This window comes from Capricornis sumatraensis, chromosome 6 (genome assembly GCF_032405125.1).
Source record: "Capricornis sumatraensis isolate serow.1 chromosome 6, serow.2, whole genome shotgun sequence".
Lineage (NCBI taxonomy): Eukaryota > Metazoa > Chordata > Mammalia > Artiodactyla > Bovidae > Capricornis > Capricornis sumatraensis.
The window spans coordinates 54,109,757-54,132,074 of NC_091074.1; the positions used below are offsets into that span (position 1 = coordinate 54,109,757).

Genomic DNA, 22,318 nt, shown 5'->3' on the forward strand with positions numbered 1-22,318 from the left:
TCTTATCTGCAAAACTAAGTTATAGATGTGAGGCTCCGGTAATCTATCTAAAGTAGCAGAGCAGCAAGAAGGGAATTAGCTACATATTCATCAGTTGTGGGACAAAGATAAGTGAGTAATCAGGCCCAGATTTGGCTTTGGGAGATGAGATATGGGCCATGTAGAAGAGAAAGATGACAGAGAGCCATTTTAGTGCCTGCCCAAGAGCACCTCATGTAGGAATGGGAGAGGGATTGACTGTATTGCCATGAGCTGAGCCAGGAGATCGAAGTGCAGAGATTGGCATCTTGTATCATGAAATGCACCACTGGATATTCCCAGAAGGGTTCTCAGCTTCTATTAGAACACCTCAAGAAAGTCAGTTTTGAACATCCTTCAGTGCCAGAGAGGGTCAGACACAGGCAAACCCAGAGAAAGCCAAAACAAGAGTGCATGTCCACTTTTCCTGTGCTTGATTCTCCTTCCTCATGTCTTCTCACACTCAAACCCTCAAGGAGCCAGAAGGAGTTGGAGTGTAGGGAAGAATTCCAAGGGGGACAATTGGGAAGAAGCCAGCTGAAGTAGACCTGACTGACACACATGCTTCTTGAGAACCTTTCATTTTAAGTGAAATTTTGGCTGGTACATGGGACTGGGCATTTTACTCACTCAGTAAAACTGTTCTTGGGACAGAAGTAGCCAAAAGGTTTTTTATAATATCTGAGTGACTAGAAAAGTCTGGAAACCTGTCCCATATTTCAACTAAGAGCATAAAAAGGAATTATCCCTTCCAAGTAACTATGGATGGACAGCAATGAAAGAATAGATTTGTTTTCTGATTGTACCTACTTACAAGACCTACTTGTTCAATGAGCCAGTTGCCCATTTGTATATAAAATAGAAGTCTATTCACATCATCCCTCTCCATCCCCTTCCCTTACTTTAATTTTCTTCATGGCACTTCAATGACTGGACATATTTAAGACTTGTTAGCTATTAATTGTCTGTCTCTCCCTACTAGAATACAAGCTTTATGGGAGAACAGATGTTGGTCTTTTTTGTTCTCTGCTATATCTCCATTTCCTCTAATGGTGTCTGGCACATAGTGTGTGTATGTGTGTGTGTGTGTGTGTGTGTGTTAGTCACTCAGTCATGTCTGAATCTTTGTGACCTATAGACTGTAGCCTGCCAGGCCATGGGATTCTCTAGGCAAGAATACTGAAGTGGGTTGCCATTCCCTTCTCCAGGGCTGGCACATAGTAGGTACACAATAAATATTTATGGAAGGAAGAAAGAAAGGAAGACTGTATTCCACAAACATGTATTAAGTTCCTATTATTTTGTTAAGTGCTAGGATAAGAAATGTTGTGCCAAGTTATCATGAAGAGTGCTAGGGTAAGAAACATAATTCAAAGCAAGGTCACTCTACATTAGGAACTCACAGGCTTTTGGTGGGTAATGGGTGCATGCAACCACAGTGGTGGTATGTATGATGGATAATACGACCGGAAGAAAGTCAGGATGCTGTGCAGGGCACTTGAACTGAGATAAGTTAAGGAGAGGGTCAAGGATGGCTTCCTAGGGAATTCCCTAGTGGTCCAGTGGTTAGGACTCAGTGCTTTCACTGCCGAGAAACCTGGGTTCACTCCCTGATTGGACACTAAGATCTCACAAGCTGTGTGGTGGTGTGGCCAAAGAAAAGTATGGCTTCCCAGTAGAGGTGACCACCTGAAGCTCCTGGGCTGAATGTTTAAAGGAACTATCTGTTAGTGGAATCTGGAAAAATACTACTCAAGTTTCAGTGGTAGAATAGTTGAATTCCTACCCCAGTGAATTCCTTCCCTCTGGCTTCAGGAAGCTGAGTGGAGCCATGGATTCATAGGGGAGCAGTCATTCAAGCCACTGGAATTTCCGGTTGTGTTAATAGTAGTCTAAGTGATTATGGGAAGTAGTATTTTATTTTAATTATAATAGTTTGTGTTATTTTATTTGGACTTCATTGAGGTATTACTTAGCTATAACAGAGTGAGTTCCATGCAAAGTAAATGATCAAGAATACATCTATCATTGTTTCTTCATTTGTTAAATCCCTCACCCAAGGACTTCATGGCAGATTATGACCCCCTGTCATAATCACTTATGTAAGACCACTTCTAAGGAACTCACAGGAAGTTGCACATTGAATCCCATAAACTCAGAGGGATTAAATACAGAGTAAATTTGATGTTGTGTCACAGAAGATAAGAAATGTCAGATAGAAAGGAACAAAGAGAAACTTGAGTAATTTTATTAAGCAGATTTTTCTTATACAGCTAATGGATCAATGCCAAGGCATTTTTGGAACAGGATAAAACTGATGAGCAAATTAGGCTAATATTAGATTAGTATTAACAACATCACAGTCATTTGGGGCTTAAAATGGCAAATAAATGAATAGGACAAAAGTGTGCTAACATTCATTTTATGAACAGATGAATACTAAGTAGGTCTCAAATACGAGCTGTTTTGGTGGATGAAAATACAACATTTAAAAATTAAAGACTCTAAAAGGGATATAATTATAATGGATTTGAGAAATTAAATTGTCATTTACTTATTGGTTCAGGTATTTTCTTTTTCTTTGATTGACACAGTAGAATAGTATTTTGAGCACTACAATCTGACAGATGCTTCCTGCATTCAGATCTAAGTACTACCTGAAAAACGCATATGGATCAAATCTTTTATAAATGGAATAATTTTAAATGTCAGTGAAAGAGATCCACTTAAACCAGGGAGAAGGAAGATGTTTGGAAGATAGTGGACTGTTTAGTCAGGGCCCTCTCTTGCTTTCCATCTCCATCATCTCTGAATTTGAAGTTGATGCCACAGGTTCCAGCGTGCTCTCCTGGATTTTGGCTTTTCCTATGTCAGTACAATTGCATCTGACTTTCCTGTTTCAGGAATTCTGTATAAGTTTTGGCCAACTCGACCGTACTTTCCTTGTCTTATGCTTCAGCTATGGGCTTGGGAATTCTGTCAAGTATCATTTCTTGGCACTTGGAATGTGAATGAAAGGAGGTATCTGCCATTTTGATCCTGTTACTCTCCTTAGTGACTCTTTTTCTGTGTCAATAGTCATGTCACATAGCTTCCCAGGTGGCTCAGAGGTAAAGAATCTGCCTGCCAGTGCAGGCAGCCCAAGAGATGCGGGTTTAATCCTTGGATAGGGAAGATCCCCTGGAGTAGGAAATGGCAACCCGCTCCAGTATTCTTACCTAAAAAATTCCATGGACAGAGGAGCCTTGTGGACTGCAGCCTATGGGGCCTGCAAAGAGTCAGACACGACTGAGCGATTGAGCACAGTCATGCCCTAATTTAACTTCTAGAGAAACTAGCTTTTAATATTTCATATGTGTCAATTTGCTTGCGTGCATGCGTGTGTTCTAAGTTGATTCAGTCCTTCAGTATGAGTTAGAGGAGCATGCTTTCAGGGAACCCTATAAGGAACCCAAAAAGAAATGCCTGTTGGGCATCATTTAAAATGAATCTTGCTGAGAGAGTTTCTTCCAGGGGGTAAGTCTTCCTCAGCACAAATAGGCTGGTTACACTCAAATGTGAAACTTGAGGGGAAGTCCTAAGTGACCTACTCATTTCCTGTAGCCATTACCCAGATTATACACCTACTGGCTTTTCTTAAATGTAGCCATACTGGAAGAGTTCATTTTGGAAGATTAGAAATAGAGACTTAAAAAATTGATACTCAGGAAAATGGGGAATAATAATGATATTATGACATGTACTTCCTGTATACATATTAGATATTTTTTATATTACTATTTTACTCAAGCTAGATTTTATTATGCAAATTAAATGGAAATTTTAATGATTATCCTGTAAGCTTGTGCTATGATAACTGCACATATCAAATTGCCAATCTCCAGTTTGTGATACATATATATAAAGCCCAAAAGACTTTTAAACATATGAAGTGTTTTTATAAATTATCCACCCTTACGTCAGGTTATGAACATTTCTAGACCACAGTGATTTTTCACATTAAGATGGTGTAGGATTAGGTTTGCCTACACACAACAGAAACCAAAAATCAACAGTGGCTGTTCACATAAGGTTTTATTCTTTTATATAAAAGGTCTATGGCACCAAGCAGCCCCCGGTGTTGAGTTGTGGGTGTAAGGGCTTGGGGTTGGGTGTGCTGTGCTCCACCTTCAGTACAGAGCAGAGACGGCAGGTGTTTCTGTGGGGTCACGTTGGTGGGCGGCAGAGGAACTTAAATATCTGGCCTTGGTTCAGAAACCTAATAGATTGCCAGACAAAAGGAAACACTTGAAGTAAGAAGCTTCCTGTAAAGCTTCATAGGTAGAGTTTATATTTATAGCACCAATGTACATTTTGAAAGCTTCTTCCAGGGGTGGGAGTGAAAGGGGAAGAAAGGGGTGGGGGTGGGTGAAGAGGTAGATGAAAGCTTTAATTTAAAAAGAAAGTTCAATGAAAGGAAATTCTTTTGATTAAATATATTTTATTTAGGTGTTTTTGGACCATATTATTAAATTAATTGTTAAGCTGCAGTCAAGTTGTGGAAGTGAGAGTTTTGATAAGCCTTGTATGGACCACATTGTGAATCACTTGCCAGTTGTATTTTATGGAGCTTATTTTATGATTTAAAAGACTGTACTATATATAGGAGGTATGTTACCTTCTCCTTATTTGTATGTTTACCATATACTTTGATATTTGAAATGTTCTGTACTGGAAAGGCCACTTATATTTCTAGAAAAGATAGGATTTTATGCAACCTTTTTTCTTTTAATTAACAGCAATAAAAAAATGAAAAATGAAAACAAAAAAGTCTAGAGGATAACAAGCCAGGAGTGATATGAAAGTTCGATAAATTGTCAGACACCTACTTCTTCTTGCTTTCTGCTCTGCCATCCCTTACAAAAGGCCCAATATGGCTGCTGGAAATCTGCCATTATGTCCACATTCCATGCCATAAAAAGAGAAATAGAAGCTGGAGGTTGTATATGTTAATTCCATTATGCCTTATTGTCCAGAACCAGTCACTGGTCATTTCTAAGTATAACGGAGGCTAGAAATGTAGTCTGAAACCTAATGGGCCCAACTAAAATTTGAGGGTTTTATTATTGATGAATAACAGAATGGGAAGTCTAATATTGGAGGATACTATTTACCTCTGATATGGGAGACACAGAGGGTAAGTGTCGGCTCTGCTGACAGATTGCTTCTCATAGATTCTTGGCTCCACCACCTACTAGGCTGTAACTTTGGTCAAGAGTTTACAATTTTCTGTTTCTTTATTTCCTTGGGTAAAAAGTGGGAATAGAGTTTTCATGAGCATTTAATGTGAAGACATTTAGAATGGTGTCTGGTCAATGTGATATTGTTATTGCCATTATTCCATGGTTTATTGCAACTCACTAAGCTACATCCATGAATCAAGGCAAATTGCAAGTGATCAAACAAGAGATGGCAAGAGTGAACATCAACATTCTAGGAATCAGCGAACTAAAATGGACTGGAATGGGTGAATTTAACTCAGATGACCATTATATCTACTACTGCGGGCAGGAATCCCTCAGAAGAAATGGAGTAGCCATCATGGTCAACGAAAGAGGCCGAAATGCAGTACTTGGATGCAATCTCAAAAACGACAGCATGATCTCTGTTTGTCTCCAAGGCAAACCATTCAATATCACAGTAATCCAAGTCTATGCCCCAACCAGTAACGCTGAAGAAGCTGAAGTTGAACGGTTCTATGAAGACCTACAAGACCTTTTAGAACTAACACCCAAAAGAGATGTCCTTTTCATCATAGGGGACTGGAATGCAAAAGTAGGAAGTCAGGAAACACCTGGAGTCACAGGCAAATTTGGCCTTGGAATGCAGAATGAAGCAGGGCAAAGACTAACAGAGTTTTGCCAAGAAAATGCACTGGTCATAGCAAACACCCTCTTCCAACAACACAAGAGAAGACTCTACACATGGACATCACCAGATAGTCAACACTGAAATCAGATTGATTATATTCTTTGCAGCCAAAGATGGAGAAGCTCTATACAGTCAACAAAAACAAGACCAGGAGCTGACTGTGACTCAGATCATGAATTCCTTATTGCCAAATTCAGACTTAATTGAAGAAAGTAGGGAAAACCACAAGGCCATTCAGGTATGACCTAAATCAAATCCCTTATGATTATACAGTGGAGGTGACAAATAGATTTAAGGGCCTAGATCTGATAGATAGAGTGCCTGATGAACTATGGAATGAGGTTCGTGACATTGTACAGGAGACAGGCATCAAGACCATCGCCATGGAAAAGAAATCCAAAAAAGCAAAATGGCTGTCTGGGGAGGCCTTACAAATAGCTGTGAAAAGAAGAGAAGTGAAAAGCAAAGGAGAAAAGGAAAGATATACGCATCTGAATGCAGAGTTCCAAAGAATAGGAAGAAGAGATAAAAAAGCCTTCCTCAGCAATCAATGCAAAGAAATAGAGGAAAACAACAGAATGGGAAGGACTAGAGATCTCTTCAAGAAAATTAGAGATACCAAGGGAACATTTCATGCAAAGATGGGCTCGATAAAGGACAGAAATGGTCTGGACCTAACAGAAGCAGAAGATATTAAGAAGAGGTGGCAAGAATACACAGAAGAACTATACAAAAAAGATCTTCACGACCAAGATAATCATGATGGTGTGATCACTAATCTAGAGCCAGACATCCTGGAATGTGAAGTCAAGTGGGCCTTAGAAAGCATCACTACGAACAAAGCTAGTGGAGGTGATGGAATTCCAGTTGAACTATTTCAAATCCTGAAAGATGATGCTGTGAAAGTGCTGCACTCAATATGCCAGCAAATTTGGAAAACTCAGCAGTGGCCACAGGACTGGAAAAGGTCAGTTTTCATTCCAATCTCTAAGAAAGGCAATGCCAAACAATGCTCAAACAACCGCACAATTGCACTCAACTCACATTCTAGTAAAGTAATGCTCAAAATTCTCCAAGTCAGGCTTCAGCAATACATGAACCATGAACTTCCAGATGTTTTTAGAAAAGGCAGAGGAACCAGAGATCAAATTGCCAACAGCCGCTGGATCATGGGAAAAGCAAGAGAGTTCCAGAAAAACATCTACTTCTGCTTTATTGACTATGCCAAAGCCTTTGACTGTGTGGATCACAATAAACTGTGAAAATTCTGAAAGAGATGGGAATACCAGACCACCGAACCTGCCTCTTGAGAAATCTGTATGCAGGTCAGGAAGCAACAATTAGAACTGGACATGGAACTATAGACTGGTGCCAAACAGGAAAAGGAGTACATCAAGGCTGTATATTGTCACCCTGCTTATTTAACTTATATGCAGAGTACATCATGGGAAATGATGGGCTGGAAGAAGCACAAGCTGGAATCAAGATTGCTGGGAGAAATATCAGTAACCTCAGATATGCAGATGACACCACTCTTATGGCAGAAAGTGAAGAGAAACTAAAAAGCCTCTTGATGAAAGTGAAAGAGGAGAGTGAAAAGTTGGCTTAAGCTCAACATTCAGAAAACTAAGATCATGGCATCTGGTCCCATCACTTCATGGGAAATAGATGGGAAACAGTGGAAACAATGTCAGACTTTATTTTTGGGGGCTCCAAAATCACTGCTGATGGTGACTGCAGCCATGAAATTAAAAGATGCTTACTCCTTGAAAGAAAAGTTATGACCAACCTAGATAGCATATTCAAAAACAGAGACATTACTTTGCCAACAAAGGTCCGTCTAGTCAAGGCTATGGTTTTTCCAGTGGTCATGTATGGATGTGAGAGTTGGACTGTGAAGAAAGCTGAGCACCTAAGAATTGATGCTTTGAACTGTGGTGTTGGAAAAGACTCTTGAGAGTCCCTTGGACAGCAATGGAGATCCAACCAGTCCATTCTGAAGATCAGCCCTGGATTTCTTTGGAAGGAATGATGCTAAAGCTGAAACTCCATTTCTTTGGCCACCTCATGTGACGAGTTGACTCATTGGAAAAGACTCTGATGCTGGGAGGGATTGGGGGCAGGAGAAGAAGGGGACGACAGAGGATGAGATGGCTGAATGGCATCACAGACTCGATGGACGTGAGTCTGAGTAAACTCTGAGAGTTAGTGATGGACAGGGAGGCCTGGCGTGCTGCGATTCATGGGGTCGTAAAGAGTCGGACACGACTGAGCGACTGAACTCAACTGAACTGAAGCTACAGCCAGTATAGTCTCTGGGTTCACTTTCACTTTTCACTTTCATGCATTGGAGAAGGAATTGGCAACCCACTCCCGTGTTCTTGCCTGGAGAATCCCAGGGACCTCGGAGCCTGGTGGGCTGCTGTCTATGGGGTCACACAGAGTCGGACACAACTGAAGTGACTTAGCTTATAGCTCTAGAACTTAGTAGGATTCCTGGCATTTCACAGATATGGACGGATGGATGAATGACTGAATGAGTCACACTGCTTGTTTTATATTGTGGAACTTCTTTTCTCTCTGGTTTATCTGAGCATTAGTTAATGCTCAGTTTTCCCCTCCTTAAAATGAAGATTAAAATAAGACAAGAGTCCTTCCTTTCTCCCTCCAGATCTACTCCCCACCCTTCTCAACCCTGCTGTGTGTACCAAGGAGGCTGACCTTTATGGATTATGTCAGTGAGATCTTTTGCCCTCTGGCTTTCTGTGAATTGCCAGGAACTGTCCTGTGGAAGGCACTGACAGGTGATCAGCAATGGGAGGAGAGCTGGCTTGGACATTTCTTTGCTTTCCTTCTGAGAGGCCATTTTGGCAGTGGCTGTCTTCTATGGATTAAATGATTGTGTCCCTCTTAAACTCAAATGTTGAAATTCTAACTCCTAGTGTGATGCAATTAAGAGATGGGGCATATGGGAGGTGTTTAGTTCATGAAAGTGGAGTCCTCATGAATGAGATTAATACCCTTATAATAGAGACACCAAAGAGCTCTTCCCCACTTCTGCCATTGTGAAGACATTGTGAAAGATGGCTGTCTGTCAGCTAGAAAGTAGACTCTCATCCGTCACTGCTGGTGCCTGGATCTTGGCCTTCTAAGCCTTCAGAATTCTAAGAAATAATTTCCTATTGTGTGTAAGTCACTCAGTCTATGATATTTGTAACAACAGCCTGAGCAGACTAAAACACTGTTTCTGTTCTGAAAGCCACAACTACCAAGTGACCCTCTCTTTACAGCTGTAGATCTGGGTTCCATAACTGCCCTACCCTGTGACTCACCAGTATTGCTGTCAGCAGGGTGCTTCATCATTGTTTGCTGGTTTTCTGAATTCTGGCCACCCTTCTATAAGTAGATTCTCTATTAAACTTTCTTCATTTCCCCCATATGATTTTTCTTTTCCTTCTGCCACCATAATTAATACATAACACTCAGTGTTGCTTTAAGTATTTAGAGGGATAATATATATAAAATGCTTAATATGGTGCCTGATACAGAATAAGGAGTCAATAAACTTAAGAGCCACTAATGCTATTATCTGTTTCTTTTTACTATTCATTATTTCAATTTGGCAGTACCTTTGTTTTATATAAGTTTCAATGGTGATGATTGATTTATTGAAATATTTACTGTCAAAAATGATTAGAGCATATCTAAGATTAACTGTTGGGCCAATTTACACCTTAAAAACAAAATTATACCTAGTAATTTTTTCCCTAAAAGATAATGCTTTATTTTTCATTAGAGCGTAAAATATGGAGCCCAATACAGAGTCCTCTGCTGTTGATTTGTGAAACTTGGAATCTCTGAGGAAGAGTAGTTGAGTTACAAGTATAAGAGTCAGAGCTGGGAAATTAGGCTGGGAGGCTGATGATTCAGGAGGTTGAGGTCTTAGGGGACAGAAATCATAGAAGCCATGGAGTAGACCAAGGAACCAGGATCAGAGACTATAGTTAAAATTGCTTTGAATAGGATAGGATGGGTTCTTAGTTTTACAGAGCCTCTTTATTCTCCACAAAAATGGACCAAAGGAATTTGACTCTAGCTATTGGATACTGTTGCAGTTAAGGTCTTCAGTTTTCTAAACAGTATTTTATCTCTCTCTCTCTTTTTTTATCTTTTTGAACAAAATCTAGTGGAATTGATGTGATCTGGGGCTTCGTTGGATATCTTAGGGAAACTTGTCTTCAGGTTTGTAGCAAGTAATTGATTCTCTTGGTGGTAGTGAGTTCTGAATCTCTGCTGTGAACCTCCATATTTGTGATCTTCTAGAGTTTTGTATGGGACAAATATTGAATCCTCAGCATACATTTTTATTCCTAGGATCCTCTAGACATTACCCATGATGCTTCTGCAACTGACTTGAGTATACACTATAATTATCAGGTTTTTCTCATAGTAATAATTGTTTGATAATTCATTGAATTATCTTCTGTGATAGAGAATGGATAACAATGATAATGATGGTATCTAAAATTGTGTGTGATAAATCAAAGTGATTGTTACATTTTCTTACTTAGGGAAGTTAAAATATACTACCTTGAGAAAGAAATAGAAAGCAAACAAGAGTTAGTATTTAGTTGAATGAAGTACTTTCCATTTCACGGAAACAACCAATCTGATTTTTGTTCCAACAAAACATTGTAAGAAATTGCCATTTTCACATATTTATGATGAAATCATTGACTGCTATGGGACATTTATTTTTTTATATGAATAGAGTCAACAATTAAAATCAGAATGTACTTCAGCAGAAATATATTTTAGTAAGTGAGAATTTTTAACTTTATTTTCTTTATATGTGATTTTATATTTTTTTCAGACTTGGATATCAGAAACACGTGAAAAAATGGCACAAGTTTGTTTAAACACAAAACTGGCCAAAATAAAGAGTAAGGCTTTATTGAATGAGGAAACGATGAACTCTGGAATTATTGAAAGGTATGCTTAATATAGCCCTTTGCTTAGAACGGGCATCTATAGGAAAGGGCTAATAAATAAGCAGTGAAGGAGGTAGGTTGGCCCCAGCTACACATTATTGGACTACAGCAAGCACGGACACTGCATCTCAAGCTGCCATGCTTTCTGTTCAGGCTGCTCCCTCTGTCTGGAATTCTCTTTCCCTTGGTTGTTTGCCAGTCAGCTCTGTGCATTATAGGTCCAATTAAAGTGTCTTTTTCCCTTTACGTGTTGTTTTCTGGTCATCGTTCTGATAACCTATGTTTGAACCCCATCTCTACAATTTATTGCTAAAAGTTAGTGCATTTCTGTGGAAATGCATGACATAGACTTCCTCTTGTATTGTAGTTATTGGACAGAATGCTGAAATTTTCCATTTACTTATTGAGACATTTTATTAATATTTTACAAAGTGCATTAAACTTGCAAACATGGAAATCCTTTAAAAATTTATAATAAAAATTCAGCTCCCAAATTAGTTTTATATGGCTTTGAAAGTTTGTAAATGTCAGTTTGACATGTTTTCTAAAAATTGTTATCTTGTTTCCAGGTACACTGGATTGCCTGCCACAGGTTTTGGAGCTCTCTTTACTAGACACCCACCAGATTGGCGCAAAATGTTCGTAGTCCCTAAACTGCTGCAGATTGCAAAAAATGTTTCTTAATAGTTCAGAAGGTTTGATTGCAGGGGTGAAGGAATTAGTGGTGGACCAAAGTCAACAAACTGCCCTTTATGTGGTATCTTACAGGTTACCTTCCTTTCTTAAAAAAATGGTGTTTGTTTTTTTCCAATTTATAAACACTATCAGACTGTTAGAAGAAAAGTAGATTATCATTTAAAAAATATGAACAGTGATATATGTGTTTGTATGTATGTGTATACACAAAAATTAGCATGAGACTTCTTTCCTTTAACAAGCTTTTCCCATCAATGTGCAAGCAATAATAATAATAATACAGTAGTTAATACTCACTATTTGTAGATTCTATATTTGTAAATTCTCTTACTGCTAAAACTGATTTGTAACCCCAAGTCAATACTAAGGGTGCTGTTGCAGACAATAATGGATATGCATAACGACATTAATGGTGGCAAAATATTTGAGCCACCCAAAGCACACATTCCCAGCTGAGGTGGAACAAAGTGAGACTACCTTCTTATTTCAGTTTTCAGAGTGTATGCAAGTGTCCTTTTCACAATCATGTATTTTTTGCATTTTTTTGGTGATTTTTTAGTGATTTTGCTGTTTGAAATGGTTTCTAAGTGTAGTGCTGAAATGTTACTTAGTGTTCCTAGGGCAAGAAGGCTGTGATATGATTTATGCATAAAACAGATAAACTTCCTTCAGGTATGAGTTACAGTTCTGCTGGCCATACTCAAAGTTAATGCATAAACTATATATTGAATAGAATGTCTTTAAACAGAAACACACATGAAACCAAAATATGTACTGATTTGCTGATGAAAATGTTGCAACCAGAGCTTGAAGGAACCTACCCCTGTATTTCTTCTAATACATTCAAGATATTCTAATTCAGTGTTCACAATGACTTCGCAGAACATTACTGTGACTATTGAGAATTGACTGTATAGGAAGAAACTACTATTTTTTTTTAACTAATAAGAGAAATTACTTTTGGAGACAACATGGTTTGTCACTATAGAAAAAATATTTCTTTTCTACTCATCTTTGTAAAGAAGACAAACTTTCATAATTGCTATAATGATGTGTGTATATATATATATGTGTGATGAAATATAGGTAATTATAAACATGAAATGGAGAAGGCAGTGCTACCCCACTCCAGTACTCTTGCCTGGAAAATCCCATGGATGGAGGAGCCTGAGGTCGCTAAGAGTCAGACACGACTGAACGACTTCACTTTGACTTTTCACTTTCATGCACTGGAGAAGGAAATGGCAACTCACTCCAGTGTTCTTGCCTGGAGAATCCCAGGGACGGGGGAGCCTGGTGGGCTTCTGTCTACAGGGTCGCACAGAGTTGGACACGACTGAAGTGACTTAGCAGCAGCAGCATAAGCATGAAAAAATTCGAAGTGTTGGATCGTGTACTATGAAGATATGAGTATATATATCATCACTGGCAATTTAGTTGTTTTTGCTTCCTTTGAGAACTTTCTGGCTTTAAAGCTAACCTATTTTGCAGAGTGTGTGTAGGGTGGTAGTGGAAAGGGCTGTAAGCTGACCCTGAGTTGTCTCCTACAACTCCAAGTAGAGAAAATATTCTCGGATATAGAGGACCTGGGCAGTATATCTTGAGGAGAAAGAAATGCCAGGGAAAATAAGAGCAGTTAAGCCCAGAGAAGTACAGCAGAGGCACTCAACTCATATCTCTTATACTCACAGTGAAGACAGCAGCTGAGCCTCCCTTTTCAGGGGATCATTTATAGAATCATCAAAAGCAGAGGCAACTGATCATCTTATTAATAATGCAGCTGAATTCCTGGTCTTAAAAATATCATGACACATCTAAAGAACAAAAGCATCATGAAGAATGAAAAGACATAGATAACTTCTAACAGATGAAATAGACCTGATGGAACACATGTAACAGGAATTCAAAACCAATGGAACAAAAATAGAAAGCTTAATTACTTAGGGAAATAAAGAAAATGGTTGCAAATATAAGGCAAAATAATAAAAATCAGGTTGACATTAGTTTCCCAAAAGCAACATTGGATGCAAGAGCATAATATTAAAGTATTGAAGGAAAAGAATTTTGAACCCATCATTATTTAACTGTGCAAGTCAAATAAAGATACTTTTAGGTATACAAGGACTAGTTTCAGACTTACTGTCCTGACACGGATAATGATAGAACCACATAAAATGTTATGCAACTGTTGTCAAGGATTGAATAGCAACCAGTGGGGTTCTGTGCTCCTGAAGATGAGAGCTGAGGATCACTTACTGAGGTCACTTTTCCTGGCTACAGGGCAGGGAGGTGAGCCCAAGAGTAGAGCAGTGTTATTGTTGAGCTGGGGGTGGGGAATAGGAATTTAGAGCTTCTGATGTAATTGGAATTTGTAGGACAGACTATTGCACAGAAGGATGTTGTGTTTGGAGGTAGGAATAGAAATCTGCATGCAATTTCCCTCAGGTTGTTAGTCAATTGCTCGGCTCTGCATACACTATCAAAATAGTACATACTCCTGCTTTTAAAAAATCAAATGAAACTGTCTATAGTGTTTTCTGAAATTTCACAGTGCTGCCCCTTCCTGCATGGTAGTATTGTGTAGTGAACTTCAGGGCTACATTACCTACTTTCAAATCCTGGCTCTGACACTTACTAGCTATGTGAACTTGGGCTATTAATAGTTGCTTAACCATTTTGTACCTTGGTTTCTTCATCTGTAAAATGAGGATTGAGTTATAGAGTTGGGATGACTAAGTAAGTTAATACATGTGAAACAGAACAGTAATTCGTGCATATATGTTAAATGCTAAGCAGATCTGCTGGTCCAGCCACTTGGCAAACACTATTGGTTAAGAAACTCCTATCTTTCAGTTCAGGAAAATATTCTTCATTTATTTCACTGATTGATGATTTATACCTTCCATTTTCTCTGTTCTCACTTTTGGAAATACTTTATTTAAATGTTGCTTTGCCTGGCCTGGTCTTCTAATTTTCTTGCCTTCTCTCTCATATTTATCTTTACTGTCTACTTTACTCTATGTGTCTTCAACCCTACTATTGAGTTCTCTTTTTGTTTTCTGAATCCTTTGGTTTTTGTAGAAGTCTTTGTTTGTTTCATGAAACAAACAAATATCTATTTGAGGATGTTAGTAATAGTTAGTTTTACTAAATTTTTATCCATGCATAGTATCTATTTCCTCCAAGATGCTTTTTATTAGTTTGCCTTTTGTTTGTTTGGTGTCTATCTTCGATACTAGAAGCTTTCCTTAGATGTTTGGTAATTACTTCTTGGTTCTCTGCTCATGGGCTTCCCCGGTGGTTCACCTGGTAAAGAATGCGCCTGCAATGTGGGAGACCTGGGTTCGATTCCTGAGTTGGGAAGATCCCCTGGAGGAGAACATGGTAACCCACTCCAGTATTCTTGCCTGGAGAATCCCCATGGACAGAGGAGCCTGGTGGGCTACAGTCCATGGTGTTGCAAAGAGTTGGACATGACTGAGCAACTAAGCATTCCTGCCCATAATTAAGAGATGAGGCTCAGAGCCTGTGTGTGAGGCTTATTTATTTGGAGCTTCACTGGAGGGATCTAAGCATGTCTTTTTTTTTTTTTTTTTTTTGCAGAAGCCCTGGTATCAGTATTTTAGTCTCTCCTTATGGGCTGGCCACATTCCCCAGAGGAAGTTCCCCAAATTGCCCATCTGCGCTAGTACCTGTGGTGTTGGAGTAAACAGGGCAATTGGCTTGGACATCCATGTTGATCCTTCACTGTTTATGGTCGCTGAACTATGTTGTTGGTCAAGGACTTTCTCTTTTATCATTTCAAGTGAATAAATTTCTAGCTTCCTCCTGAAGTAAGGGAGTAAGGGAGGGGCGGTTATTCAGTAATGGGGTGTGGAGGAAGATCCTGCCTGGAGTTTGTGTGCTTCTCAAAAAGCTCTGCCCCAGTCTTCCTTTGCTGCTTTAGGATTTGGTCAGCTTTCTAATAAGTCAGAGACCACTTGTCCATCTTCTCTTGAGTTTTGAATGTTCATTTCTCATGTTCCTTTTTCTGTTCTCCTTGTTCTTGTGGGTTTATTTTTATTTTTTTAATCTCTTTAATTTGATTTAAGTGAAGCTTTTTGAGGAAGCAAGATTCAGTGTGTACATTCAATCTTAACCTTGAAGTCATTCAGTCTCATCTGAAATTTCACCTCTTCTGAAGGACCTTACTGCCACTCCCAGTCCTCATGGTAGGTCTCTTGTGGGTGTTCATAGTACCATGTACTTCTTTTATCCCTACCCAGTTAGGTTGCTGTTACTTACATTCTTATTTGTCTTTCTTACTGAAATCAGTGCTCTGAAGCAAAGGCTGTTGCAGCTCTCCCCAGTCCTAATAAAGAGCCTGACCTACTGTAGATATAATTAATTTCTCGAACAAACTATTTCTGATGTTGAACAGCAAATTATACTGGAAAAGGTGTATAACTAATTCCTATTTTGCTTGATTTTACAACTTTAAGTCCTGAAGAACTAAAGTTCTCAATGTTAGTTTGGTAAATATATTAAAACACAAGGTCTTTTAGAAAATCAGCTCTTATTAGTTTGAATTACTAGAATTACTTGTTTTATTTGATTCACAAGTATTAGCAAGGAAATGAATACATGAGTAGCTTCAACCATCCCCCACTAATTCCATATGTAATTCTTTCTTTCAGTTAATGTACACTAATTATAGGGCATTGTATACAATAGAATGCTCTGGTGTTGTAGAATCTGCTCTCTTGAATATTAAATATTCTTTTGCTTCTTGCCAACTGTACAGCTGTAGAAGTTAAATGTCAACTCTAAAAGGCAATGAATAAAAATGAGTTTGCTCAATGGACCAAAATAATGTGCCTTTAACTTATAAAATAAAAGCTATAATCATAATGTAAATTTAAACTTCAGGTTACCTTGATGGAAAAAAATCAGAATACAGATATAGCTTTGTTATTCAGGAGACATTAGTTAGATGCATTTATCTTAATTTTAGATAACATTCATTACGTTGTGATAGCATTTGACAGTCTGTTTCTTTTCTTGCAACTCAAAAGCAGTAGCCCACCTACTTTATTTTGAGCCAATGTGAAGAAGACACAACACCTCTCTTCCTTAAACTGGCAGCAAACATCTCAGTGGAACATTTTGAAAATCAGAACAACCAGAATGTTTGACATCACTGGATTTATCAGTCCTGACCTTAACTAGAGAAAAGGGCTTGGTGAATAATTCCTTCCACACATCCAGATGGAGACATGTTTTTGACAACTGCAATATATAGAGTGGTCAGGTTGAGACCAAAAGTGATATTGATAATTTACACTTTAAAAATGAGATTGATATGCCTTGAGGCTGGAGTGAGCTTGTCCAGAACTAGAGTTATTGCTTCTCTTGAGAGTTGATTGCATTTCCATCAGTGAATAACCAAGGAATTGGCATTAGCCAGTGATGGAAGGGGTGAGAGTCAAGAAGGCTCAAAGATGTCAACAGTGCTCTTATGGTCTCAAATGGATACAGTTGCATGTTTAGGGGTCTCTAACATACATTACTTTTACTACATGGATAGAGAGACTAAAGGTCTAGAAAAATAATGAGGCACATTTCTTTTAAGGCATATAGGAAAAGTGGATAGAAACATGAAGCTGTAATAAGTTAAAGGTCTTTCTTTGCCCTTCTACCTGATTCTTAAGACTCCTCAAGGAGCTTTCACTTAATTTGAAAGTACTTTTTGTGAGGGATGAAAAACTCACTGTCAGAAGGCTCCTGGATATCTATTATCTAATACAAAATCATTTTATGATTTGTCCATAGAACCAGACAGTTGTAGCTGATTTGTTCTAAGAAGTAAGGTTTTTCATGTACAATATAATGTCTTGACTGTGTCTATGACCATTAAACAAACAAAAAAGCAGAAACCAAACTAACAGAACAAACAACCGCAAAAACTATATAAAGCAAATCCAATTTTGAGAGATGTGGTATAAATATAATTTTAAGATCTTATTTCTCAGAAGCCCTTATTTAAACATATGTACATAACCATATATGGTCCTGGAATAATGGTTCACAGGAGAAGTTTTTCTTTTTTTAATAGGAAAAAGCCAATTCTAATATAACATATTTACTGGGTGAAAAGCAGATCCATGGTCCTCTGGGCCAGTTTGAGGGCAGCCCAGAAGTATTAATCACCAACTAGAGGGTGGAGAAAAAGCAAGGTAGATCTCTTACAAGGTCAGCTCTAACTAATGTGTCCTGTCATTTTTGCCAAATTTCGTTGCCTTCTTGTGGTAGTGATTAGTGTTTATTGTTGAAATTTTATGATCAATGTGTCTTGTTTCCAGAATTATCCAAACATTTATGTGATCCACCTGACTGGAGAAGAAAGAAATCAGTAGTGTTTTAGATCACTGGATAGCTTTTTGACCATAGTGTGGTTTTTAAGAAAGGGGATGGTATAGGAAAATAGGAGACATGGATTCTACTTTCAGACATGTGTTAAACCTACTATGTGACCTTGTGCTGGCTAATAACCCTCTCTGGGCTCCAGTTGTTTCCATCTGGAAAATGAAAGGATTGAACCAAACGATCTATAAAGTCCTTTCCTGCTCTAAAATTTTATGCTTCTAAAGGAGAAAGGCATCTGTAGCTGCATAAATGGACAAGTTAAATGAGGCCAAAAAGTAGTTCAGACAGTTAAGCTTTCATTGTTGGCACAGAGCACTTATCCATATATGTGTGCAATGATCACCTCACAGTCACAGTAGCAAGCTTAGGGCACAGTTTAAACTTCCAATTCACTCTTCTCCCTGGAGCATATAACATCTGTAAAACCTTTGGCACTCTTCAGAGGAAAGGGACTGAATATAAAGAGCAGGAGGGTCTTTCTTCCCCCCTCTGTGTGTAAGGCATTTACTGTCTTTTCCTACTCAGGCACTTGGATTGTGGCTTGTTTCTTGGTAAAATAACACCAAGTTGTTGAACATTTTTCTACAAGAAAAAAGTTTAAAATTGCCTGATGGTGATGGTGATGAGGATAACAACAAAGAAAATTTGGAGAGGAGAGTTGTTTGGTGAAATGATTATGGAATGAGAGGGAGACAGATCTGAACTGAATTCTTTTATTTTTTAAATAAAAAAAATTATTTTAAATTGGAGGATAATTGCTTACAATGTTGTGTTGCTTTCTGCCATACAATAATGTGAATCAGCCATAAGTATATATATGTACCCTCCCTTCTGAACCTTCCTCCCACCTTCCACCCCATCCCAGCACTCTGTGTTGTCACAGAGCACAGAGTTGAGCTCCCTGTGTTATATAGCAACTTCCCATTAGCTGTCTACTTTGTATATGGCAATTTATATGTTTCAATGTTACTCTCTCAATTTGTCCCACCCTCTCCTTACCTATGTCCATAGTTCATCAGGCACTCTATCAGATATAGTCCCTTAAATCTATTTCTCACTTCTACTGTATAATTGTAAGGGATTTGATTTAGGTCAAATCTGAATTTAGGTCAAATACCTTAATAGTCTAGTGGTTTTTCCTACTTTCTTCAATTTAAGTCTGAATTTGGTAATAAGGAGTTCATGATCTGAGCCACAGTCAGCTCCTGGTCTTGTTTTTGCTGACTGTATAGAGCTTCTCCATCTTTGGCTACAAAGAATATAATCAATTTGATTTTGGTGTTGACCATCTGGTGATGTCCATGTGTAGAGTCTTCTCTTGTGTTGTTGGAAGAGGGTGTTTGCTATGGGCAGTGCATTGTCTTGGCAAAACTCTATTAGCCTTTGCCCTGCTTCATTCTGTACTCCAAGGCCAAATTTGCCTGTTACTCCAGGTGTTTCTTGACTTCCTACTTTTGCATTCCAGTGATAACAAACAGTAATATTCTGTGTCTTGATGGTCTGGATAACCACAGTGGTGTGGTCACTCACATAGAGACAGATATCCTGGAGGGTGAAGTCAAGTGACCTCAGAAAGCCTTACTACCAATGACGCTAGTGGAGGTGATGGAATTCCAGCTGAACTATTTAAAATACTAAAAGATGATGGTGTTAAAGTGTTGCATTCAATATGTCAGCAAGTTTGAAAAACCCAGCAGTGGCCACAGGACTGGAAAATGTCAATGTTTTCATCCCAGTTCCAAAGAAGGGAAGTGCTAAAGAATGTTCAAACTACTGGACAATAGCACCCACTTCCTATGCTAGTGAAGTTATGCTCAGAATCCTTCAAGCTAGGCTTCAGCAGTACATAAACCAAGAACTTCCAGATGTACAAGCTGGGTTTAGAAAATGCAGAGTAACTAGAGAGCAAATTGCCAACATTCACTGGATCTTAGAGAAAGCAAGCAAATTACAGAAAAAAACATCTACACCTGTTTCATTCACTACATGAGAGCCTTTGACTGTGTGGATCACAACAAACTGTGGAAAATTCTGAAAGAGATGGAAATACTAGACGATCTTACCTGTCTCCTAAGAAACCTGTATACTGGTCAGGGAGCAAGTTAGAACCTTACATGGAACAACTGACTGATTCAAAATTGGGAAAGGAGTACAACAAGGTTGTATATTGTCACCCTGTTTGTTTAACATATATGCAGAGTACATTATGGGAAATGCTGGGATAGATGAGTTATAAGCTGGAATCAAGATTGATGGGAGAAATATATATATATACATATATATATATGTATATATATATATGATACCACTCTAATGGCAGAAAACAAAGAGGAGCTAAAGAGCCTCTTGATGAGAGTGAAGGAAGAGAGCAAAAAAGTTGGCCTAAAACTCAACATTCAAAACGCTAAGATCATGGCATCTGGTCACATCACTTCATGGCAAATAGAACAGGGAAAACTGGGAACAGTCATAGATTTTCACTTTCTGTTCTCCAAAATCACTGTGGATTGCCTGCAGCCATGAAATTCGAAGACTCTTGCTTCTTGGAAGGAAGGCTATGACAAACCTAGACAGAGTATTAAAAAGCAGAGACCACTTTGCTGACAAAGGTCCATATAGTCAAAGCTATGCTTTTTCGAGTAGTCATGTACAGATGTGAGAGTTGGACCACAAAGAAGGCTGAACGCCAAAGAATTGATGCTTTTGAGCTGTGGAGAAGACTCTTGAGAGTCCCTTGGACAGCAAGGAGATCAAACAAGTCAATCCTAAGGGAAATCAACCCTGATTACTCATTGGAAGGACTGTTGCTGAAGATGAAGCTCTAATACTTTGGCCACCTGATGTGAAGAGCCCAGAAAAGACTCATTAGAAAAGACCCTGATGCTGGAAAAGGTTGAAGGCAAAAGGAGAAAAAGGTGGCAGAGGTGAGATGGTTGGATAGCATCACCAATTCAGTGGACATGAACTTGGGTGAACTCCAGCAGATGATGAGGGACAGGAAGGCCTGGCATGCTTCAGGCTATGGGGTTGCAAAGAATTGGACACAACTTAATGACTGAACAAAAACAACAAATATTCCATTTATATATATCTCATTTCTTGAGGTAGGCTTATATTGTTATAAACTTCCCTCTTAGAACTGCTTTTGCTGTATCCCATAGGTTTTTGGAAGATCAGTGATATATATTGAAAACTTTTGGAGAACTTTACATAGACATCATCTACAAAAAGATATGGGTTTCCTCAGTGGTGCAGGTTCAATTCTTGGGTTGAGAAGATTCCCCGGAGGAGGAAATGGCAAGCCACTCTAGTATCCTTGCCTGGAGAATCCCATGGACAGAGGAGCTTGGCAAGCTACAGCCCGTAGGGTCACAAAGAATCAGACATGACTGAAGGGACCTGGCATACACACATGGGTTTTGGGTCATTGTGTTTTCATTGTCTTTTGTTTCTAGGTATTTTTAACTTTCTTTTTTTGATATTTTCAGTGACATCTCGGTTATTTAGAAGTGTGCTGTTCAGCCTCCATGTGTTTTTTTTTTTTTAACTGATTTTTTTTCCTGTAATTGATATCTAGTCTCATTCCCCAGTGACTCACAAAGGAGACACAGGTTTGATCCCTAGGTCAGAAAGATCCCCAGGAGAAGGAAAATGGCACACCACTCTAGTATTCTTCCCTGAAAAATCCCATAGACAGAGGAGCCTGGTGTGCTACAGTCCAAAGAGTTGCAAATAGTCAAGACACAACCGAGGGTCTAACCACAACGGCAAGCACACAGAGTTGTGGTTAGAAAGTGTGCTTGATATGATTTTAATTTTCTTAAGTTTACTGAGGTTTGATTTATGACCCAAGTAAAGAGCCTCTTGATGAAGGTGAAAGAGGAGAGTGAAAAAGCTGGCTTAAAACTCAACATTCAAAAAACGAAGATCATGGCATCTGGTCACATCACTTCATGGCAAATAGATGGAGAAAAAATGGAAACAGTTATAGACTTTTTTTCTTGGGCTCCAAATCACTGTGAACAGTGACTTCAGCCATGAAATTAAAAGCCTCTTGTTCCTTGGAAGGAAATCTATGACAAACCTAGATAGTGTATTAAAAAGCAGAGATATCATTTTGCCAACAAAGGTCTGTATAGTCAAAATGATGGGTTTTCCATTAGTCATGTACGGACGTGAGAGTTGGATCATAAAGAAGGCTGAGGACCAAAGAATTGATGCCTTCCAATTGTGGTGTTCAAGAAGACTCTTGAGAGTCTCTTGGACAGCAAGGAGATCAAACCAGTCAATCCTAAGGG

At 38.7% G+C, this 22,318-nt stretch overlaps 1 protein-coding gene across 1 annotated transcript in view; it reads left to right on the top strand.

The window, feature by feature from the left end:
• The window catches only part of CFAP95 (cilia and flagella associated protein 95), a 96,571-nt gene that overhangs the window by 30,855 nt on the left and 43,398 nt on the right, over positions 1 to 22,318 (top strand). Inside the window, exons 3-4 of the mRNA XM_068974685.1 lie at positions 10,802 to 10,920; positions 11,489 to 11,557. Coding sequence (XP_068830786.1) covers positions 10,802 to 10,920; positions 11,489 to 11,557 — 188 coding nt within the window. The remainder of the gene's footprint in view (positions 1 to 10,801; positions 10,921 to 11,488; positions 11,558 to 22,318) is intronic.